This window comes from Bos mutus, chromosome 12 (assembly GCF_027580195.1).
Source record: "Bos mutus isolate GX-2022 chromosome 12, NWIPB_WYAK_1.1, whole genome shotgun sequence".
NCBI classification, from domain to species: Eukaryota; Metazoa; Chordata; class Mammalia; order Artiodactyla; family Bovidae; genus Bos; species Bos mutus.
Window position 1 is genome coordinate 24,783,311 of NC_091628.1, and position 25,132 is coordinate 24,808,442.

The following is a 25,132-nucleotide window of genomic DNA, read 5'->3' on the forward strand; positions in this document are numbered from 1 at the left end:
TCATGTGGCAAATTTGCTCCTTTATTTTTTAAAATCAGTTCATCCGAGTCCTTTTTTCCTTGGTAACCAAAATAGCACAAGACTAATCAAAGAGCAAAAGTGATGATATAGATGCCTCTGTAATCCTGTGCAGCTTTCACACAACTCTTAATTGAGAAGGGTGTGAATATACATATATATATATATATTATATATTCTATGTTGTGTACAGACACACACACACACACACACACACTGAGAATGCTAATAATGGTCTAAAATAGCAGTTTTTCCAGTCCAGCATTTATACTACATAATAACATTGTAACACACTGCTGTGCTTTAAATGACAGCAGAGGGGAAATTTTCACTCATTATACATTTTAGGGCTGCAACTCTGTGCAGGTCTTATAGTGTTTGGGGGGATTTTTGATACATAAACCTTCCGATATGGTCAGATTTCAGTGAGGCTTATGGATTAAAAAAAAAAAAAACCTGATCCTCACTGTGAATTCACATCTCTCTCAGCATTTTAGAATGACAAAGGTATGCCCTGTAAAAATGGTGCATTCTTTACCCCACTCCAGTTCTGGATGGAGAAGCCATGCAACCAAACCAAAGGGTGGCTTTAAGGCCCCACCACTTCAGATTATTAAATATTTTGGATAAGAAGTGTCTAGTTGCCCTGGGCAGATGGGGCCATGCTGATGCAGGGGCTTTGCAGAATGAATACATTCAATGTTTACACCGTAGACCACTGATTTCAAAAATTATATTAAAATTCTTACTCTTAAGACGCTGCAAAGGAGCAAAGCTCTTTGCTTGCTTTGTTAGTTTTTTGGGGGGCAACTTGAGTCCCTCCATATTCCATGTCTGTGCTCTCGAGAGTACTTCCTTTCATGCACAAAGCCCCCGAGTTCAACTGTGCTTGGCTGACCACAGTATAGCAGCCCCCTACCCAATGTGAGTGTTTACAGTTTTAAACATAAATCCACATCCCGAAATCCTAATGTAGAGTATTATGCTAACACACAATAATGAATTATCAGAGACATGTAACATCCACAGAGTATATAACAACATAACTATTAAGCAATGGAGTCTTCTAAGTTTTGCAACCTAATGTGAGTGAACAGACATCTGACATCTTGGAGTCAATATAATTCTGCACTGAGCTTATGAAGACTGTGAAACTGAATAAAGGAACATACTTTCACAACCACGAGGAGTGCAAAATACAACTAAATGAGTATTTTCCGTATGTATGATTCCCACTGATGGAAATTATAGATACAAAATAAAAATTTCCAGTGTCTGTTCTGGTGCCTGTCTTAGGAATAGCAACAGCAATTATCACAAAGAATTCCACAAACATAGAGTCATTAAGACTATAACATAAGTAGGAAAAAAAAACCCCAAAGCAGAAATATGTTACAAACAGCATCATAACACTTATTTGTCTTGCTATTAAAAGTTAAAGTCTTCCAGAACTTCTCCATTTATGACTTAATTCATCAATAAATGTGATTTTCATTGGTTAAAGTGAAATGAAATAAAACACTTAGCATATTTTTGCCTCTGGCTGTAGAGATGTTATACATGAAATCCAAACTGATTTTTTTTTTAAACTTGGTGTTTTCCACTTTATCTTTTAAATATGTAAAATATCTTCTACATAGCTCAGACTTCACTTTGCCAGTTTCTGCTGGCTCCGTTGGTTTCATGGTTTTGTAAGAGAAACAGAAGTGCAGAGCCCTGACCCTGACCCAGCTTCCTCTGCGAGGCCGCCTCAGGTGAGTTCAGCCTCAGGTGTCCAGCAGGGTGGCCTGCCCCACTGAGAAGCCAGCTGCAGGTTCATCAAGCGGTCTGGGTGAAATTCCTCACCATGCAAGCATTTCTGTCAGCATCAACTCCTACATTCACAACAAAAAGCATCATGAACAGAAAAAGAAATCAGGGCTGAAGGAGGAGGAGAACCAGGTCTAATTGGTGAAAAAGAACAACATGGGCATTTCTTTCCTGAAGTGCCTGCTTCCTGTGATACTTCCCCTGAGGGAAAACTTCAGCGGCCACGGCACTGAAAGATTCTTCCATTTTCTTCAGGAGGAAAGGTTTGAAAAAGTGGACCTTTGCGAGGAAATACTGCAGACTTCCAAGTTGGTGAAAGAACTCCCAGCGTCGCTTGGATACTCCGGGTAGGAGGAACTGGAGGAGATGATATTTTTGAGCCTCTGGAGGGCGATGATTAAAAGCAGGAGCAGAAAGGCTAACAGGCTGAGGAATATGGACACATAGATGTAGACATTTGACAGGTGGCTCGAGGACGGGTCCACCGATGTGGACAGGGATGTGGGAAACAGCTGGAGGAAAGTTCCGTTCTCCACACTCCCCGAGAATGCAGAGGAAGAGTCAGGTTCAGACATCTTTACCGAAGGTCACAGAATGCACAGTGTATGAAAGTCAGTTTCACACAGGGGTTAAAAGGGACAGAATCAGCATTCCTTCTGCTGTGATAGCCTCAGCAAACACTGCAGCACAACAGAACTTCTCAGTTTCCAAGCAAAGGCGGCAGGTGCCAGGTGTCCATTGACACTGCAGAAACAAAGACAAAAAACCCCAGACAACTGAGTGTATTATTCAGAAAGAAGTCACATTAACTCTCATTTCCAGTTTTCATTTCAGCATGGCTTAATTATAAAATCCATCGGGGAGGGAAAAAAATGAAATCACTTTCCCAGGAACAAGTAATGTTCCTGACTTTATGTTACAAATGATGATATAAAAATGCACTTTTATTTGATCTCATAGTACCCTAGGTGCCAGGTTTCTCCAAAATAAAAAGGAAAGTACATTTCTGGTGTGTTCCATCTGCTGAGATTTCAACAGATGCTCCAAGCCTACTCTGAGAATAGGACCCCAAAAGTTAGCTGCAAACCCTCCTCCTCCAGAAAATGAATTCCCTGCACTGTCCAGCCCACTAGCACAACTTTTTTTGACCAGTATTTCCTTCTAGCATGCTTTGGAGAATCACTGCACGTGTAAGCTTGCTTCTCATAATTTGCTGACTTGTTTATAAAAGCGTATCTCTTTGGGATCAGGGGCCATTCCTACATATTTGTTTCCTTTTAGGTCTACCTCTGTATTCTGTTCTGCATATTTTAGGCATTGAATTAAAAACCTTTAGATTGATAAAAGTTGGATTTCCTCTTAATTGTAGAAAGAGTACTGGGTTTGCTGTCAAGAGCCTTAAGTTTGAGGCCTGAATTCTCCTTTATCTTTGGGAAGCTAGGCAAATTGCCTAGCTTCTGAGCTTCATTTTTCTCATCTGTAAAATAGTATAGTACTGCCCCAACTGCACACTGTGTTATGCAGGGATCAAGATAGACAGGGAAGCACTCTGTGAACTGTAAAATTGGGCCAAAATGAGCTCAGTGTGTGTGTGTGTGGCAGGGGGAGGTTCATCTGTATGTGGGGTGTATGTGCATGTGGTATGTGTGTGGGGTATGTGTGATGTGTGTGTGTGATATGTGTGGTGTGTGTGTGTGTGTACGTGTGGTGTGTGGGGGAGTGAGGGGTGTGATGTGTATGGGTGTGTGTGTGGGTGTATGGGTGTATGTATGGGTATACATGCGGTGGGGGTGAAGGGTGTGATGTGTATGGGTGTGTGTGGGAGTGTACATGTGTATGTGTGGTGTGGGGGGGGGAGGTGCATGTGTATATGTGTGATGTGTGTGTTGAGTACAGGGAAAGAAATGCTCTTGGCCATGTTCCCCTCCTTATGTGGTCCCTGTGAGGAACGCCAGAAACAAAGTGGATGGAGCCAGGTGGGCATCCTGGGAGGGAAGGTGTGTGATTCTGCAGGCTCCAGGCGTGGGTGTGGGTGCGGTGTGTCTCTACCACCCTCGCGTCCATGACTGGAGAAGTCCCAGCCAGCTTCTTCTGCCTAGTCCGTGTGGGGGCGAGGGAAGCAGCCTGAGGGAGAATGATCCCTCTGATGGATGACTCTCTTTCCTCAAATCCAGCAAAGATGCTCTTCCTAGCTCTTTATGGCATTGGACCATTTGGTTGTAAATTTCCAGATTTCCTTGCATCAGATGTAGTGAAATGCTGCCTCTGTACCCTGGCTTTCCCTTTCCCTAACCTCTGCCCGCATTTTACCTTGACAACTTGCCTTTCCTTCCATTCCTCAAATCTAATTAAGTGACTGATTCCTTGAGGGGCTGACAGCGGCCGCTGTGGCTGTGGCTGTGGCTGAGCGGCACTAATGATTCCCAAGAAGGAGGGACCCTCTGAGAGGGCTGCCCTGGCGGCAGTCAAGCCAGCTAACAATCTCAGTGACTCCTCAGAGGAGGCCATGGGACAAGCTCTTAGTATTTCCTAAAATAATGAGACTCCCATTCCTCATTACACTTTGGTGATTTTAATTCCATTAGGCTGCTATAGGCTCCTAAGGATCCTTTGGAAAAAAAAAAGAGGATCACAGTGGGACTGCAAACATGTTCCACTGATCTGGTAGTAATACCATGCCTTATACAGCAGAAAAGTGCCCTAGCCATTCATCTGTAGGGAAAATAGCAGCATCTCAGAGACATCATCCTGGAGAAGGGAATGGCTACCCACTCCAGTATTCTGGCCTGGAGAATTCCATGGACTGTCCATGGGGGTCTGACATGACTGAGCGACTTTCACTCAGAGACAGCATGGTGCATAGGAAAGAATCGTGTAGACTGAATGGAAAGAAATATTCAAGATGTTCTGATAAGACCTCCTAAGTCTAGCTGAGGAAACTAAGGACAAAGATTCTGTCTTGCATTGATATGACAAAAATAAATGTATCTAATTAGAAGATAAGCCAGAACTTCCACCTTTTATACCATCCAATCTCAATTTTCCTATCCTTTGGTAGTAATGATTTTACTCCTTCTTTTTCTGGCATCGGTAAGAAGGTAGGGGCTGTGCATTTTGTGTTGTTCTTCACACAAACTAGTTTGTAGGAGAGGCAGAGCAGGAATTATTATTTCCATTTTGCAGATGAGGAAACTGATCAACAAAGAAATTGTGATTTACTCAGGGTTCACAACTAGTCAGTAACAGAGGACAGAGAGGAACCCATGCCTGAACTGTGTTCTTACTTTCCTCAACTGTGGTAGGAAGAGAAAATGACGACACTCGGTTAGTTCCTACCTGCCACTTACTTTGGACAAGTTTACAGTTCAGTCTTGATATTTGTTTTCCCATCTGTCCAATGATACCTTTTCTACCTCTCCACAAGCTCCTAAGTTAGGATGTGACACTGTGTCCAAAATCATGCTTTGAAAATAAAAAAAGTCCATCCAAGTAAAAGACCAGTAGATATAGGTCTTTCTCAATCCCTCGAAGGACTAGAGGGACTTCCAGGTCTCTGCTAGTCCAATAACTGACACGTACAGGTCATACATTCAGCCGAAATTGGCTGAGTTCTCTAAAACCACCTTTGCTACTCAGCTCTGTATCATTTTCTGGAGGTGAGGTTGGAGGCACCGAATCAGTCACTGGCAATTCAATGATAGAGCTCACAACTGGCTGCCAGACTAGTTGCTAAATCCAAGGTATCTATTTACAATGTAAATATTCCAGGAGTATGTTTCACCTCCTGAAGATCACCTTCTTTGAGACAAAAGCCCATTGTGAGCCTCAAGTGTCTATGGAAGAGTTTATGGCAACTGAGGCTGAGAATGTTTGGGGAAAGTGTCTGATCTTCCAAGTGGCCTTGGGAGATAATGGTAGAAATGAACAGATGACAACTTGCATCCTCATTCAACATTTCACAATTAAATATCTTCTCTAAATATTCTTCCCCCAATATTTTAGATTTACTATTACTTTCAGAATACTACCTAATTTAAAATGACAGATCTACAAACTTCATTTCACTCTTCTACTCCAAAACAATAGAGTGTACACACTGTTAGAATCATTTTAACTTGATGACATCACTTCTTATGTTCTTATAGATGTCTTAAAAATGGATAACTCTTTTTTCTCTCTGGTGAATGTTTTGAGTCTGTGTATAATGCTGAGGATGACCCAGAGTGTATGTGTTTAGTCACTGAACAGTGTGAATGAGGCTGTAGGTGGTACTGTGGAAACAAAATCAAACAAGTGTGTTTCGAGATGCTGCTTCTTGGGTTGTTTCTCCCAAACAGATTAGGTTCAAAGGAAAAAAGAAAGCGATTTCATCTGAAATGCATAGCCTTGACCCATCCAGGGGCAGCGAGAGCAGACTCTCATTTCATGTGGCACCTAAAGCCATGTGAGGATTGAGATGCATTATTTTTTCCTCTGACCCATTCTCAGAATTTTTTTTTTTTTTTTTTTGAGAAAGGAAGAAGAGACAGATTGCATTATAAGTGAAGATCTGGGGAGATGTTTCAGTTCATGATCAGCCAGCTATCCCTTTGTCTCTTGGAATAGAAAAATGTGCTGGGAAGAAGTCTACAAACAGCAGTCACCTCCTGAAGCGAGGAAGGATGGGCATGTGATCTCACTGTGAGTCCGGTGGGGTGGGGAGTCAGAGGAACCGCACAGCTAAGGCAGACCTGGTGGAGGGGGGCGGGCCTCCGTTGCACGTCACTCAGTGCCCAGCCTCTGTGACTCCTCTGAAAGAATGGAAGCTTTCCTTCCCAGGGGGTGATTATGAGGACTGTGAAGCTCTGAAGGAGCAAAGCATACTCTCTGCTGTGTGTACCTTCCTGCTTAGTGAAAGGAAGGAGATTTGATAAGCCCTCATCTCTGAGTGCTCTCCCAGAAGCACTGCAAGACCCCTGGGTGGCCAGCTTGTGGGAGGGGCCTCTGCCAGGGTCTTGACTTCTACAATACAGTGGTGGATTAAACCCAGCCTACAGTCAGCCTCCAGTCTGGCACAGCAGTCTCTGAGTTTCTGACCTTTATTTAAATACATTTCTATGTGAATAGCAACTCTGTGAAAGGTTTTTTTTTGTTGCTGTTGTTGTGGAAAACTGGGACAAGCTGCTTTGTTCCCTTGTGGACATTATTTAGAGTGCCCTAGCTGTTAGGATGTTGAATCAACAGTTCATCGTTATCTTGCCCTGCTGTGTCATTCTCCAAAAGGTGGGCCTCCCAAACCATTAGCAACAATTTGATACAGTATTAACATGCATGGTAAAGGCTCTTTCCAGGTCTACAAATGTAAAATGTAATCGTATAATGTAATGAATAGTTTTAGATGATATATTTGATCCCTTTCTTTGTAGGACATGTAGAAACTACCATTTCCAGAATCTGGAGGGGAACTTATCATATCTTAGCACAGCTGTTTCTAGTTCTACTTAGAAAAGAACATGTTTTATATAGGACCTTGAACTTTCCTTTACAATTTGCATGATTTTCTTTTCTCTTAATGCTTTTCCTTCACCTAGTGGCCTTTTAGGTCATGCTAGGTAAGAGAAGGTATGTTGACAATACATACTTTAAATGTAAATCTTCACTTGCAGTCAATGGCAAACACTTACCCCTAGGCTTGCAATAATGAAAATAAAGTTCATTATATTACTACTAACCTTATTCAAAGCTGATTAAGCCCATCCATGCATGTATGCTAAGTCACTGCAGTTGTCTGACTTTGTGACCTCATGGACTATAGCCCACCAGGCTCCTCTGTCCATGGGATTCTCCAGGCAAGAATACTGGAGTGGGCTGCCATATATTTGCTTATTTGAGAACTGCTCCTGCTTAGTCAGTACAGTGCTTTGGGAGAAGAATTTTGTGTGAAAATTAGTGGAATCTCATTATGATTCCCTGAGTCAGCACAATAAAAAATAAAACCAAGTAAAGAAAAAAACTGAGTCTATCTGCTATTCAATGTGGAGTTAGAGAGCCATTTCTGAAAAGAAATGTGGAGAGATGAAGTTTCTGGATAACATCCTAGAATTCATGGTCTGGTCTGGATGCATGTGTGCTAAGTCACTTCAGTCGAGTCACATCCAACTCTTTGCAACCCTAGGGACTGTAGCCCGCCAGGCTCCTCTGTCCATGGAATTCTCCAGGCAAGAATACTAAAGTGGGTTGCTATGCCCTCCTCCAGGGGATCTTCCCAGCCCAGGGATGGAACCTGCATCTTTTCTGTCTCTTGCATTGGCAGGCGGGTTCTTTACCACTAGTACCACCTGGGAAGCTCCCCTGGACTGGATAATGGCAGCCAAAAATTAAAATGAACAGTCCTCTTTATCTGTAGTTCAAAAGAATGATGAGAAGATGTAATCAGAATTTCTTCATAGTACTCTGGTGAAAATTAAAGAAGTGTTGGAGTAACAGCTTAGTATCTGTGATTTATTTTCAAAACCAGTTTCTAGGGTAGGTCATTAGGTGGCTTTGGATTCAGTCCAATCCCTTACTATCTCTCTTTACCTCGGTGATGGCTTTTATCTCTCTGGATTAGCCTCCGGCTCAGTAAAATATTTCCTCAGCAAAATAATTAAATTATTTTCAGAATACTTTTATGTTAGGCTAGTTATTTTGTTCTGATTCTTTAAAAAATAGTTATCCACATAAGGTATAATTCACAGAATATTCAGAATATACCTTTCTTGATATGCAAAATAGTGTAGATTGAATGAAATTAAAAAATAAAAATAAACAACACAAGAAACTATTTCAAAAGGAGATAGGAACCTAAGTGACCATCTATCTTGTACAGCCTCAAAAGCAATTATAGATAGGAGTTCCCTTGCATCTATAGCACTGTTTTCCTGGGGAAATCAAACTATTATTTGTAATAAAGTTTTGCTACATTCTTGTGAACATTTTTATGCCAAAATCTCTGCCTTAGTAAGAATAATTATTTTTAAATGATATTCCATTAGAAAAAAGAAAGTTTAAGTGGATAATTTTCTGGACAATGATGCATGATGCATGCATTCTCAATCGTGTCTGACTCTTTGCGACCCCATGGACTACAGGCTGCCAGGCTCCTTTGTCAATGGAATTTTCCAGGCAAGAATACTGGAATGGGTTGTCATTTCCTCCTCCAGGGGCTCTTCCTGACCCAGGGATCAAACCTGAGTTTCTTTCACCTCCTGCATTGGCAGCGTATTCTTTACTACTGTGCCACCTGGGAAGCCCCCATTTTCTGGATTAAAAAGGTCAAATATAAAACCAGTATTAGGCATAGTATTTTTGTGATTTTGTAATGATGTTTAGAAAAGACCAAGAAGAGGTCTACCCTGCACTTTGGGAAAATTGGACTCATCTATGTTATTAACACAATGAATCAAATCAAAATGAGAAAAGTGGCCACTTAAAGGTTGAAGGAAGCAGGAACTGGCTCAGAAGTAGCAGAACATGATATGTAGTCACTTTCAGGGAGCAGGAAAAAAGATTATTGGCTATACACTTGATTTAAAGAAAAAGCAAACCGTCAGAGAAATGACTTGAAGATCACAGGCAAAGTTGAAATGAATCAGTGTGAAGAAAGACGGTAAGAAGCCAAGATCGACCTTTCAAGATGTTACAGAATTTTTAATGAGGACTTTGAGGTGCAACTCCCTTCCTCCACTCAGCTCTGATCATTTCCAATTTTTTAGAAGAATATTAAGAAAAATATATATTATTTTAATTCTTGGAGCAACTAGTATACAAAAAAGCTTCCTTATTTTTTTTTAACATTTTTAAATTTTATTTTTGTTGCCCAAGGGCTTTGTCTAGTTGCTGTGAGAAGGCTTTCTCTAGTCGTGGTGAGCAGGCTGTGGAACACTGGCTCAGTAGCTGTGGCGCATGGGCGTAGTTGCTCTAGGGCATGTGGAATCCTCCCAGACCAGGGATCAAACCTGTGTCCCTGCATTGCAGGGTGGATTCTTAACCACTGGATGACCAAGGAAACCTGCTTGCTTATTTTTAATAAGACGAGACATGTTTTAAAAAATTCTCAACCATGCTCTGGTTGGAGAACCATGCTGTGGTTGGAGAACCATGCTCTGGTTGGAGAATGGCATTTCCTTCTTTCCCATTGCCTTTCATTCTATCTCCACAATTAAAATAATTTGTATTAAGTTTAGTTTTTGTCCAATCAGGAAATGCTCCTAACAGTCTCCTTATGGAGTATGATATTTGGGAAGATTTTGTTCTTGTAAACTTAATTTTGCAATTGCCATAAGTCACTTTTTTAAACTTTTATAGGTAGACCACAGGGTATTCCCGGTCAACTCTCTCAGGCTCCAGGGGCCTTTGAGTGCCCCTAAAACTGTTCTAAGGAGACAAGGAAGAGCTTGGAAATATGGGATTTCTATAAGCTTTGATAAAGTCCACCCTAAATTTAAGCAGATTCCTCTGAAGTAGGCAACTATGGGCCACTGGGACCATGCAGCATAAGAAGAAAGTAAGTGAGCTTGTACAACTCCTGACCAATGCCACTCTTTATTCTCTTGTTTCTATTGTTATTTTCCTTTTTAAATACACATTCTTCTGTTTGTGACTAACCTGATCCCTCTTTCTCTACATTTCCTTCCATCTCCCATAGGTATCTAGGCAAATGTGTTCAGTGAAAACTTTTCTGATGGCATATGCTTCTGTATATGTCTATTACTGTTTTGTGTATACATTATCTTGTAATTTTTCATCTGTATTGTAAATTTTCCAGAGAAGGCAATGGCACCCCACTCCAGTACTTTTGCCTGGAAAATCCCATGGATGGAGGAGCCTGGTAGGCTGCAGTCCATGGGGTCGCTAAGAGTCAGATATGACTGAGCGACTTTGCTTTCACTTTTCACTTTCATGCATTGGAGAGGGAAATGGCAACCCACTCCAGTGTTCTTGCCTGGAGAATCCCAGGGATGGGGGAGCCTGGTGGCTGCCATCTATGGGGTCACACAGAGTCGGACACGACTGAAGTGACTTAGCATTATAAATTTTCAGCTTATAAGAATGGATATGTAGTAAATGTTTTATTCACTTCATAAATTAAACCCCAAGCTTAATTTTCCATTAAAATATCTTGGTAATTGAGGCATATGGAAGACAGAAAGATAAATTATCTAATATATCCACTTATAAAATTTGCACCTAAGAATATGCCAAAACCTAACAAACCATTCTCTTATCTATAAAAATCAGGTGTACAGGTACAATTTGAAAAAAAAAAGTGATGATATAGGTTGTTTGAAAAGAACTTCAGTATTAGCAAATTAATTAAACAGGCCATGATTTATTTATATTTCTCTGTTGACAACTATAGTCATGTATTTGTTTAAACTAAGATGCTTTATAGCCTCTTCTTAGAAATGGACTGGACTATGACAAGTATGTGTGTTTTAAGTCCTGCATTTCCCAGCAAGGACTCAGGCTCACAGAGTCTTCCATCTGATGACATTTTCAACAAAGCATTTACTTGAATTAATAAACCATCGCCCCTCATACTACAACTACAAATAGAACCTTAGTTGATTACATAGCGTGTACGCTGCCCAACCCTCCTGGATATTAGCCCAGTGCTTAGTATAATTCATACATATGGATTCTACTAAATACATTCTCTCATTCTTCCAGTCCTCCATGGCTGAGAGTCAACGTATGATGATGCTTTCCACAGTGAAACGGGTATTTAAAAATAATAATGCTTGGTAATTGGCAGCTTAGGCAGGCTAAGTTTTGGCTACAACCAGTTTTGGCTGTATTACATTATTTAGTATTCAGCTGAATACTCAGAGAAGAAAAAGTAGGATGCAGATGTCGAGATTTATCCTCTAATACAATGAAAGATCCTTGGGCCCATTAAAAGGAAAAATAGCTTTGTTATAAAGGACATTATTATGACAACTGGGGAAATTTGGACATAGACTGTACATTGGATAACTGCATTGTAGCAAAGTTAAATTTCCTAAGTGTGATATAGGAGGACGTTCTGGTTATTAGGAAATACATGTACAAAGTAAAATATCACAGTAGCAGCAACTAACCTTCAAATGGTCAGCCAAAATAAAAAAAAAATTAGTATACACACACATACAGAAAGAAAAGATGATGAAACAAATGTGTTAAAATATTAGCAACTGATTAGTTAAAGGATATATAGGTGTCCATTGTTATTATTCTCATAGTTTTTCAGTAGGATTGGTGATCTTTAACATATAAGTTAGGGAAAGATGGTTTATCCCCAAGGGTATTAAGAAAATATATTTGGTATAATATGCAGTAAGTCACTAAAAATGTTAGAAGCTTCTAAATAAATACAGTGATTAAGCCTGACTTTTCAGTGCGCTTTGGAGAAGTTCAAATATTTGCTGCACCATCAGCTTATGATGCCCAGAGGTACAGGAAGTGAAGTCTCAGAGAATGAGAGAGAGGAGGTTTAATACTCCTAGGGAACTAGATCCATAGTGGCAGGACAGGCTGCCTGAACACCAGGAATGGTGACTGGCCAGCCAGCCTTGCTCATGACTTCACTCTGCCGCCACTCACTGGTCTGAATCTCTGTCTGGACCTCCAGATGAATGTAAGGTGTTCGATGTTCATCTTACGTCATCAGTCATCCTCAGAGGCAGCCCAGGATATCTTTCCTGCACTTTAAATACCCAGTCAAAGGGAGGGGCTTTGTAGGTATCCTGATTCAAGAAAGAGTAGTTTTCTTTTTTAAAATAATTGAGATATAATTGACATATAGCTTCCCAGGTAGTTCATTGGTAAAGAATCTGCCTGCCAATGCAGGAGACGCAGGTTTGATCCTTGGGAAGGGAAGATCCACTGGAGGAGGAAATGACAACCCCTTCCAGTATTCTTGCCTGGGAAATCCCATGGACAGAGGAGCCTGGCGGGCTATAGTTTATGGGGTCACAAAGAGTCAGACATGACTGGGCAACTGAGCATGCATTACTCTTTAGTATAGCAGCAGTAACTGACATATAACATGGTATTAGTTTTTGGTTGTACAAAAATGATTAGATATTTGTATATTGCAAAAGGATCACTACAAGAAGATAATATATGCTACCACCCACAGTTGTAATTTTTTCTTAATGATGAGAACTTTTAAGATATTAGCAACTTTAAATATACAATGCAGTAGTATTAACTACAGTCAACATGACAAATGTTATATCCCCATGACTTACTTATTTTATAACTGGAAGTCTGTACCTTTTGACCACCTTTGCACATTTCACACACCTCCCGCCAACCAACTTGTTCTATGAGCTTGTTTTTGTGTTCTTTAGATTCCACATATAAGTGAGATTGTGTGAATTTGTTTTTTGGTCTGACTTGTTTCACTTAGTATACTGCCCTCAAGATCCAAGAGAGAGTCATTTTCTATTGAAGGCTAGTGTGTTGGCAGGCTCTGGGGAAGGTCACTGAGACTCCCAATAGCCAATGAGGTCCAGGTTCCACATAGGGCCCACAGGAAACACAGAAGCAAATAAACTCAGCAAAAGCGGGAAACTTGATTTAGGCATCAAGCATCGGTCTTCAAACTCCAAGTTCAGCAGATCAAAGAACTCATGCTTCCTGCATTTCAAATCTAGCAGCCACCTCCCTGATCGCTCTGGTTTGGGTGCGTCCTAATACTATTGTGGCAAGAAGAATAAACCCAAATACGTGAACTCTCTTACAGTTCAGGGTCTGCATCTTTTGAAATAGGAGCCAGTAAATAATTTTTAAAGAATGAAACTGCTGCTTCTACTACTGCTGCTAAGTCGCTTCAGTCATGTCCGACTCTGTGCGACCCCATAGACAGCAGCCCACCAGGCTCCCCCGTCCCTGGGATTCTCCAGGCAAGAACACTGGAGGGGGTTGCCATTTCCTTCTCCAATGCATAAAGCGAAAAGTAAAGTGAAGTGGCTCAGTCGTGTCCGACTCTTCGCGACCCCATGGACTGCAGCCTACCAGGCTCCTCTGTCCATGGGATTTTTTAGGCAAGAGTACTGGAGTGGGCTGCCATTGCCTTCTCTGAAGAATGAAACTAGTCATTGAAAAATGCAGCTGCAAATTTTTTTAAAATATGGAGCATTGACATTAATAGTGCTTTTCTTTAGTCATAAGCAATCATATGACTGAGGCTCTAGGTAGGTACCCTAAATTGATGAGTACCAGATGAGTCAGATTTTAGGCAGAGGTTACATAAAACACCAACCATATAAGGAGACAAAGTGCCCTCTCATGGCTCTGAAATTACTCTTCTACCAGGATTCCCAAGTTCACCAGCAAAGGCAGGAGACAGAAATGAGGACAGTGTGTCCTTCATCAGGAAAGCATGTTCCCTCAAGAAACTTCCCATGGTCCTGCTAATCCTTTGTGTAAACAGAGCAGCAGAGCTTGCCTTAAAATTCTCTCATTCATCCTTCCTTTTTCTCTCTCAGGCAGCACAATAAACTCAAAAGTCTGGCTAACAAAAAGAATGTCTACGTGTTCCTTGTAACATGGAGCACCATGACACGGCAGACTATCAAATGTAGAGGAAATCAAGTCCCTGGCAACCTGTTATTTGAGATAACAACCCAGGACTAGAATTTGTCAAAGACAATATGGAAGCAATAAGCAAATGTAGGCTCAAATGCTCCCAGAATGTATTTCACTTTTAAAAATGGGAAGAGGTCAAACTGGAAAATAATTAGTCATTATTTGTAGAAAACAGACTACCACACTGCTGGCCTATATAAAAGACTTATACATTCTTTTAAAAGTACAAATAAATATGGCTTTACTCATGAAAATCACGAGGATCTTTTATACAAGATTTATCAGACTTTGGCTTTGCCCTTTATGAAGGTTGAGCTCTCCACTTTACCTTTCAGGCTGTGTGCTTTGTGTTTTTTTTAATTAAATTTGTAGGAATACCCTTAATCAGAAGCATGCATTCACACATCACTCATTTCTCTTATATCTGAGTGCTTTTTTATTTCAGTGTATGTGCACTGGATGTAGAGGCAACATCGTGCCAGAAGAGTGGTGAGAAGTAGCAGGGGGTGGTGCAAGGATCCCCAGGTCATTGTGGAATGAAAGGAGGTCTTCAGAATGTGACAGGCAGAGGAAGCTGGATCTGACATGCTTGTATAGGAGAAGGGATGTCCAGATAAACGAGTTTGGAAAAACAGCAGCACAATGAATGACAGCAGCTGATATGTATTCAATAAAAGCATATACTAGTTGTGTGTATATGTGTATGTGTGTGTGTGTATGGCACAGGGGTATTTTCTTTAATCTTCACAAGTCTGTACTGTAGTTATTATTATCCCTTACCTTGCTTTAACCAATGAGAAAATTAAGGATCAGAGAATTCAAAAGCTTGCCCAAGGTTACCCAGACACTTAGAGGCCAGACTGGAATTCAAATCTATATCACCATGTCTCCACATTTTATGTTCATTCCATTTCTTCTCTCTGGGGAGGTTGAAGATAAAGGAGGAATACATTTGAGACCTGTGGTCATCAGTGATGCTTACATGTTTCTGCTGTCCCTCCCTCTGTCCAGGCATGTTGTATGGCTGCGTGTTTCCACCCCCTCTGAAACTAGGGTGGCCACATGACTTGTTTTGATCAGTAAAATTCGCAGAAAATTTTACATGTGTTACTTGTGGGTATAAAATGCAAGACTACATGTGAGATTTGCCACATACCTTCCCTCTGCTCCAATCACTGTGTGAATTTGCTTCTCTTGTGGCTCAGCTGATAACGATTCCGCCTGCAATGCGGGAAACCTGGGTTTGATCCCTGGATTGGGAAGATCCTCTGGAGAAGGGAAGGGCCACCCACTCCAGTATTCTGGCCTGGAGAATTCCATGGACTGTATAGTCCATGGGGTCACAAAGAATTGGATATAACTGAGCAACTTTCACTTTCACCTTTCTTTCACGTTTGAGATTTGCCTTCCCTCTGCTGCAATAACTGTGGATTTGGGCCAGCTTCTGCCAATCTGGGTTCCTGGGTGACCAAAGCCAATGCATTCACCCCTTTCTGGTTATGTGAGCACTTAGTGTGAACAGTAAGTAGACTTCTGTTGTTTTAAGCCACTGAGATGACTCGCTTATTTTGTACTGTAGCATCATCTACCTTCTACTGACTGACTCACTATGACAGCAGAGATTACAATGGTATATAACAAACTGACTTTAAAGCAGTCAAATTCTGAATAATGGAGAGCTGCATGAATTACTATATATTATATTAAAACTCTCTTTTGGCACTGCTAAGAAAGAAGGTTGTAAAGCATGTTTTTGGTTAGCTTTAATTTCATACAAGAGTGAGGTTTAAAGGAATGAGAGTGAGCTATTGATACAGCTACACACATTCCCTGACAAGCTGGAGCATTTAGTTCAGTTCAGTTCAGTTGGCCAGTCATGTCTGATTCTTTGCAACCCGATGGATAGTGGCACACCAGGCTCCCCTGTCCATCACCAACTCCTGGAGCTTATTCAAACTCATGTCCATCGAGTCAGTGATGCCGTCCAACTATCTCATCCTCTGTCATCCCCTTCTCCTGCCTTCAGTCTTTCCCAGCATCAGGGTCTTTTCCAATGAGTCAGTCCTTCACATCAGGTGGCCAAAGTATTGGGAGTTTCAGCTTCAGCATCAGTCCTTCCAATGAATATTCAGGACTGATTGCCTTTAGGGTGCATGAAGAGGTGCTATTTTATATGGACAGTCCTGCCCAGCTGTCGCTTTAACCTGCACAAATGGTTTCAAGAGGGACTAAAGTGAAAATGAAAGTCACTCAGTCATGTCCAACTCTTTGCAACTCCATGGACTATATAGTCCATGGAATTCTCCAGGCCAGAATATTGGAGTGGTAGCCTTTCCCTTCTCCAGGGGATCTTCCCACCCCAGGTCTCCCGCATTGCAGGTGGATTCTCTACCAGCTGAGCCACCAGGGAAGCCCAAGAATACTGGAGTGGGTAGCCTATCCCTTCTCCAGCAGATCTTCCAGACCCAAGAATTGAAGAGTCTCCTGCATTGCAGGCAGATTCTTTACCAACTGAGCTATCAGGGAAGCCCTCAAGAGGGACTAGGGGAGAGACAATAAAGACATGAAGACTAACTCAAGACCCCTAATGGATAAAACAACTCATTATAAAAATAATGGGATAGTGGTAGTGACTTTGGTTAAGAAAACTATTCTTTGATACAATCAATGATTAACTCAACAACTTGTTAACCATGTACTATGTAAGGTAAGGTGATAAAATATTACTATATGTGCATGAGTCTAATGCACATGCATATTTTTATAGTGACCATCTTGATTAAAAATTCTAAAAATCCTCTCTTATATTACCTACCTTATATGTCCCTTGTTACATAGCCACATCCTACTTTTCCAGTCTCATTTTTCTCTTGTCTCTGAGAATGGTGTTCCAGGCATATTAAACTATTATAGATTCCCCATATATTTTGAATTCTTATATTTAATTCTTATATTTGTATGTCTTCTCCCCAACTCCACCCCAAATCCAATTTGTTCATTCTTTAAGACTCTGCAAACCTTCCTGCATCTGCCTCATCTGGTAATTCACTCGTAATATAAATCCCTACCTATTTTTCTCTAAGCAAGTTTCTGGCTCCTTCTTCTGTATTCTCAGGATACTTTCTATACCTTTCTACAATAGCATTTCTCACATTTTATTATACTTGTTACATTCGTTGACCCACTGGTCTGCTTTGATAGACTATGTACTCTTAGAATAGAGGACTAATCTTTCTATCTATGAATCAGCAATCTCTATTATAAAGATTCTCAATAAGTATTTGAAGGAATGAAGGAATCAAAGGGTAAAAGAAATGAGAAACTTGAAGCTTCTTGGAGAGCTAGTTTCTATCTATTCTACTTTTGGATTCACAATAATATTTATTGAATGAAGATAGATAGAATAGATAGATAGAATAGATAGATAGATAGATAGATAGATAGAATAGATAGATAGAATAGATAGAATAGCTTCTATCTATTCTACTTTTGGATTCACAATAATATTTATTGAATGAAGGAATAAATGATCTTGTATTAAATCATACTGATAAGGCAAAGGGTAGCTATTCAATAGTGAAAAAAAATGATGAACATGCCCTAAATTTATAAATATTTTAGTTAGGGCAATAAAATGAATAGTTCCATGCTCCAGAGCAAACTTGGACCATACTTTTATCAAGCAATTGTATCTCTCAACAATATTCAACAAAGATTTTATTGAGTTTCTTGTCCACCAGGATAATGGAGGAATCTGCTGTCAACACTGAAATATATTATCATGAATGTAGTTGCGTGGCTGGAATGAATGTATTCTGAAGAGCACAATAAAAATCAAAAGGGAGTTTACCATAGTGAATCAGTGAAGATGTGACTGGATATGGAAACAGGGTGCATTGTTTTTTTTTAAAATATAAAGTCTATGATAATCCCATTCTTTGAAAATCACCAAGTCTTGTACAATCACAGTCCTTGTCTCTCTGCTCATCTGTGGAAGTAAAAAGGGTCAAGGGCAATACGCTGATCACTGTAGGGAAGGGTATTATAATTAGCTGCGTACAGGAACACTATGTTTTGTGGTGCTATTAGTCTCTCTGTCTCAAAGTTAAATATACCTTCCGCTCAAAAAAAAAAACTAAAAAAAAAAAAAAACCAATTTCAATAGAAAATGAGCACAGGAAGAGAAAATGTTTACATTTTTACAAATTTCTCAATTTAACTACAAAGCCCACCTTAGAGATCAGTGCTACTATTCGAATAGCCACTTGACTCCCTCAGGAATAGGTGGGTTATGAGTCCTTGTGAGAAGAGGAACTTCAAAGCACTGCTTCCTTCAAGAAGGTTTTACTACCAAAAAATCATCCAAGCTAAAAAGTCTGCTTTCATGCCTTATTTGATTTATATTCTGGCTCAAGTTCCGTCTCTCCTGGTGAATGAGTAATTAACAATTCAAGCGCTGGTGCGTGAACTGTACTTTGAGTAGCACTTCATCTCGATTGCAGCCATGGTAATGTGAGCAGTGATCTCCCCAGCAGTATTGTGTTAGGAAACTGATCCAGACTTCCGCTTCTTAGAAAATAATAAAAGGGATGAAAACAGTGGAGCACAAAAGGAGCAAATATTTTCTCTCCTCATTCACTGAACTAACTTAAGACACTTTTCATGCATCTAACACATTCCTTCTTTCCTGCGTTTACTCTCAATATTGACTTTCCTCCGTGAAGGGAAAGTTATATGTATTTAATTATACATTAAAGGATAATGGTTTTTTTTTTTAATAGAATCAAAGAGTTGGAAGTCCTTAAAAATCAAGAAACTGATGTTTCTGAAAGTTAACTGAATTTTGAAGGTTATTGATTATACTCCTAATGGAAAAAGAAGGCAGAAGAAAGAAGCCACAAAATGAGAGCCTAGGACTCCTTTCCCGATTTTAAATCCAACTAACTCAGCTGGGCTAGGTGGCCAACAATAGGAAATCAGATGAAAAACAAGTTAGTCAATTTCTTTTGTTATCCAGAGGTTAATTCATGATACCAATTGAAATATGTGCCAGGCACGGTCCAATGGATAAATATAAGATCAAACTTGATAGAAATGATAAAGTGATGAGGACAGAATGAAGGATTTTGGAAACTAATTCCGTTAAATTAGGCCACCTTTGTTGACAAGGAATCTTTGAAGGTCTGAAAAGCATCAATCAATATTACACTGTCAATCTGAACAGCACGGTGCCCGTAATCTAGCACTTGAATCATGAAAACTGAGGTCAACAAGCTCACCAACGACTTTCTCATGAGGAATTGTTAGAATAATCAATTGGTTGCCAAGGCATGTGAGAAGCACGAGGGATGGTATTGGTAAGTATTTTATTTTTTGACCTGGGTTCCATCTGCATGGGTGTGTTCAAATTGAACACAAAAAATCATAAATTATGTGCTTATGACTTGTGTACTTTCACTATGGATGTTAAGTAACAATAAAAATTATCTTTTTAAGTGGGAAAAATATGTTGGGCATATAGAAGATACTCTGGATCACAGTGGGGAATATCTACTACTTGTTGGATGTATTACTGAGTCCTTTCTGTTTTATTGAAGAAATGCACAGCATTGGGATTTCTTTGGAAGGAATGATGCTAAAGCTGAAACTCCAGTACTTTGGCCACCTCATGCGAAGAGTTGAGTCATTGGAAAAGACTCTGATGCTGGGAGGGATTGGGGGCAGGAGGAGAAGGGGATGACAGAGGATGAGATGGCTAGATGGCATGTGAGTTTGAGTTTGTGAGATGTGAGTTTGAGTGAACTCCGGGAGTTGGTGATGGACAGGGAGGCCTGGCGTGCTGCGATTCATGGGGTCGCAAAGAGTCGGACACGACTGAGCGACTGATCTGATCTGATAGGTCAATAATACAAATAATAAATCCTGAGAATTTACCCTATAGGGAAAAATAAGACAAATTTAAAGGGTGCATGCACAAAGATGTACTCTGTAGCTGAACACTGGAACTACCAATGAGTCAAAGATTGGTTAAACAAATGATGGCAAGATTGTACAAATAGGGAATTCTGGTATAATCAAAAGAATTATGTTTTCTAACATGGAAAGACGCTGGACATGTCTGGCAAAGTAAAAAAGTAAACTTTAGAGTTGTGCATAGTATGATTCTGTTTTTATAAAATGATTACCAGCCTGGCTGTTGCTGCTATGCATGCACGTGCGCACACACACACACACACACACACACAATTTTAGTGACATGCAAAAACCAAACCAAACTAAACTAAAAGAGATAAGAGGTTATGTACCAGGTTGCTAACATATGGTTTTGTTAGCAGGTGATATTATGGGCATGTTCACATTCTATTTTGTGCATGTCTGCATTTGAATGTTGGTACAAGAAAATGAATCTTAATCAGAAAATGCAGGTATCTTCATTAAGAAATAGAAATAAAATTTAATAATAACTTATGAAGTAAAATATTCCTGATTAAGCCCAGAACTCTTTCTCTTCTCCCCTTCCTTCTTTTTTGTAACGTATATGCTTAACACAAGCCTTTAAAGTGGTTCATATGTACCTTTTATTTCAAAGTTTAAGACTCTCAGGCTGAGGCCAGTAAGTCAACCTGCCCAAAAAGACGTGACTGTACTTTCTGTTACAATTGCATTTTACAGCATGTTCTGAATGTTCTGTTTAAGCAACGAGAAGAGTAAGTCCCTCTGCTATGATCCTGGTCACAGGAAAAGTGAAAGTGAGTAAGAACCAAACCAGCATGATTGGCAATAGTTGGCAAATTGCCGGTCACGTCTGATGAGTACTAGATGACCATGGCAAAGGAAAGCTGCTGTCTTGGCTACCCCAGGGGGCAAATCTGTCCTCTAAATGTTCCCTGAATGAATATCTTTAGTGTTTTGACTGTGATTGAAGTCAACTTCTTGTCTTTGTGAGTTTGAAATAGGTTCTTAACAGCCACCTATCCTTTTGTTTTCCATCAAAAACTGTATTCAGGTCTGTTACCTTCTTAAGTTACACTTTTTAACAACTATTATAGGCTTATAATTTCCACACCTGTTCACTATTGTCTATAACAATGTCAACATCAAGATCAAGCCTGTAATATTGTACAAATAATAAATCTGGACTGACTGAAAAGTGAAAGAAAGTGAAGTCGCTCAGTCATGTCCGACTCTTTGCAACCCCGTGGACTGTAGCCTACCACGCTCTCTGTCCATGGGATTTTCCAGGCAAGAGTACTGAAGTGGGTTGCCATTTCCTGCTCCAGAGGATCTTCCTGACTCAGGGTTGAACCTGGGTTTCCCGCATTATAGGCAGATGCTTTACCATCTGAGCCACCAGGGAAGAGTCTGATCTCCCATCTTAACACAACTTATGCATGTATGTTAAGTCACTTCAGTTATGTCTGCCTCTGTGCAACCCCACAGACTGTAGCCCACCAGGCTCCTCAGGCAAGAATACTGGAGTGGGTGGCCATGACCATGGGATCTTCCTGACCCAGAGATCGAACCCATGTCTCTTATGTCTTCTGCATTGGCAAGCGACTTCTTTACCACTAGCGCCACCTCAGAGAAGGTGATGGCAACCCACTCCAGTGTTCTTGCCTGGAGAATCCCAGGGACAGAGGTGAGCCTTGTGGGCTGCCGTCTATGGGGTCGCACAGAGTCGGACATGACTGAACCAACTTAGCAGCAGCAGCAGCGCCACCTGGGAAGCCGTTACAACTTCAGTTCAGTTCAGTTCAGTTGCTGAGTCGTGTCTTAACTGTTTGCGACCCCACAGACTGCAGCATACCAGGCCTCCCTATCCATCACCAATTCCCGGAGCTTACTCAAACTCATGTCCATTGAGTCAGTGATGCCATCACAACTTAATAGAGGACAATTTAAAAGTTAGGAACTCAGAAAGTATTTATGACAGTCTCTCGTGTTCCTGATGTGAATTCAGACACTATTTTGGCTAGATTGTGCCATTTCATGTTTAGATATACTATTAAATTGTATATGGCTACTTGACCATTCAGAACCCTCATTGTTTTGTTGCCAAAATTTAGTGTAGACTTAACAATGACGGTGTCTTGGTTCCAAAGGTGAGCATGGGTTCTATTCATAGGGAACTCTTGAAGGAGTCATTCCGTGTCATGAGACTGAGCTTCTCAGAACACTTGATCCCACAGAGATATCTACTACAAGTCAGAATCAGAGGTGCTGAGGCCCTAGAATGTGGCTCAGTAGTCTGCTACCCTGGACCTGAAAAGGCCAGTGGATGTACAGATGTACACCAGCACATTATGTATCTCTTTACATCACAGACATCCAGGAAAATCTGCTGAATTGAACTAACCAGCGGCAGAGAGAACAGAATGGATCTTACCTTCGGTGAGGCTTCTTTAAAGAGAACCATAAAGGTGTGTGTGGTGAGCTCTTCAAAGCGCTTTGCCTTTATGTAGAGGAATCAAAGATAGTAAATAAATAAGCCAAATAAATAATAAGCCTCCAACCCAAACACAGAAATGGAACACTCCACCCATTTTCTGGAACTCACTATTCCCAGACTACTTCTGAGGTTGGCAAACGGTTCCCCATGCCTGATGCCCAGCATTTGAAGGTGACTGGGGCATCCTCTGTGGGGCTGGTGTCAATGCAAGACAGCCTCACTAACACTTCAAAAGGCCATTTGTCTATACATTATAGATCAACTGTGTGCAGATTATAAAGGGTGTGCATGTGTGTGCGGGGGTGAGGGTGGGGGTAAAATGCCTTTATACTTAGTAAAATAGTGCCAATATATTTGAGCATGCCTGGGAGCCAGATCACAAATAAGCTAAAACTAGTTAAATATACCTTTTTTTGTCTTTTTAGGGAGGATGCATTGGGCTTAATGCATTAGGGGGTTAAACCTTTGAAGAAAAGGGTATCACTTATTTTGCCTCTTTTCCTGTTGATAGGCAACTGTCTTTACAGTGAATCTGGAAAATCTAAAGTGAAAAGCACCTGGGGAAAAAAAAAAAAAAAAGGCCTTTCGGGGCGTGGTCCCTATGGTGGGCCCGGGAATGCTCAGGACATATCGCCGCCTGTTTCCCGCCCTTGGCACCTGTAGTCTGGGCTGAATTAAATGCGAAGGCTGTGAGACGTCCTGCAGCCGTCCGATCCCATTCTCGCCCGCAAAGAACCATCCAAGTGCTTACTTCAGCACAGAATTTTCCAAAGGAAATTTTACAAGCAGAGGAAATGAAGGACAGTAAGAAACGGACCCCATCCCTGGAGTCTGGCACCAAACCCAGCAACAGCGGGGCCCCAGGCGTCTGGCGGTGGAAAGCGAGCGGGTGCCTGGGACTCAACGAGACGAGTCTGTGAATGGAGGAGTCCGATGCTCCCCGCAGGACTCACCTTCCTCCTCAATTAGAAATCAGACAGTCTGCCCATGGTCCACGGACCTCGTCAGGAAAACGCGGGATTCCAGCGTCTCACCAGATCAGGGAAAACGGGGAGGAAGCCGACGCGTTTTCCAACAACAAGGACTCGGAAAACCGCGACTGGGGAACGGCAGCCTGTTCCGCGCCGGTAGAACTTGCTCGGATTTGGAGCCGCCGGGGACCGGTGAAGACGCACGCGAGGCAGGTAAGGTACAACGCGGGCGGTCAGTGTGCGCGCCGCGAATCCTCAGGAAGGGAGGGGTTACCCTAGAAATCCAGGTGGGCGCCCAACAGACACGAACGTGACCGCACACACTGCAAAGGCGAGAATAACCTTTCTCGCAGAGGCGAGCGTGCACCGAGACACACTCCGCAAAGTGTAGAAGTGCCTGCACTTAAGCGGGGGAATCAACCCATCTCTGCAGCCGCAGACGCGAGGGCAGACATCCCCGGCGCCCCGTGTCCGGGATAGAAGCGGGTCATCCCGGGACCAAGGACACGGCGTCCTACTGTAGCCCCGAGGAGTCACCGGAGAATAGGCAGAGACGGGCAGCGGAAGCTGCTCGCCTGCGCGAAGGGGACACATTCGGGGGTGACCAGAACAAGGAGCTCAACCGCTGGGAGCCGGGGAGAGTTGGCGAGGGAGGTCGGGAGGGAGTGGAGCCTCTGGGACCCGAGGCCACCCCAGGAGAGGAGTCGGGGTGCCGGTGGCACAGGGCAAGCCCCCTCCAGCGCTCGGCACCCCGCGCCTCCCCGGCTCCCACTCCTCTGCCTACGCTCGCGGGCGGCGTCGGGAGCCCCTCACTGACCTGCGGATCGGGGCGCGCGGATGTCCCCTGCCGGCTCCCGAGCTCGGGGTGGGACGGGCTGCGTCGAGCTCCTCGCAGGCGCTCCGGGTCTCGCCGATCTGCGCAGGAGAAGCGGTCGGCGGGAATGGTGGAGCGCACCGGTGCTGCGCGCGGCTGGGGCGCACGGGCTGGCGGCGGGCGCAGCGGGAGGCTTCCCTCCGCCCGGCAGCCACACAGCCAATGGCGGCGAGCGGGGCCCACTCCCTGCCGCCCCCCAGCCCCTGCTCGGGCGGACACTCTGTGCTAGGACTGGAGCCAGGCTCCGGCAAGGGAGGAGCTTGCGCCAGCGTCGGAAAATCCTGGAGCGGGAGGAGACTCTTGCGCAGGGAACCCCATCTGGGGAAGGCAGATGTGGTGGCCTCAACTTTTGTACGTGTGTGTGTGTGTGCGCGCGCGCGCGCACGCATTGAGGGAGGCGACTGGGGACTTAGGGAC

The 25,132-nt window shown here is 42.1% G+C and overlaps 1 protein-coding gene across 4 annotated transcripts; it reads right to left on the reverse strand.

Annotated features, from left to right (window-relative positions):
• SERTM1 (serine rich and transmembrane domain containing 1) lies at positions 1-25,132 on the reverse strand. 4 transcript variants are annotated; one of them, XM_070380413.1, is made up of 4 exons: positions 24,659-25,034; positions 23,824-24,164; positions 22,808-22,873; positions 1-2,571 (listed from the first exon to the last, which is right to left on the reverse strand). In XM_070380413.1, exon 4 carries the CDS (start codon positions 2,400-2,402, stop codon positions 2,079-2,081), a length of 324 nt encoding a protein of 107 aa, XP_070236514.1. In that variant the 5' UTR covers positions 2,403-2,571; positions 22,808-22,873; positions 23,824-24,164; positions 24,659-25,034; the 3' UTR covers positions 1-2,078. The 4 variants fall into 4 exon arrangements, 3 of the variants coding, with proteins under 3 accessions (XP_070236514.1, XP_070236515.1, XP_070236513.1); XR_011466304.1 differs by having other exon boundaries at positions 2,399-2,571; positions 23,824-24,116; positions 24,659-25,095; XM_070380414.1 differs by lacking the exon at positions 24,659-25,034 and having other exon boundaries at positions 23,824-24,652.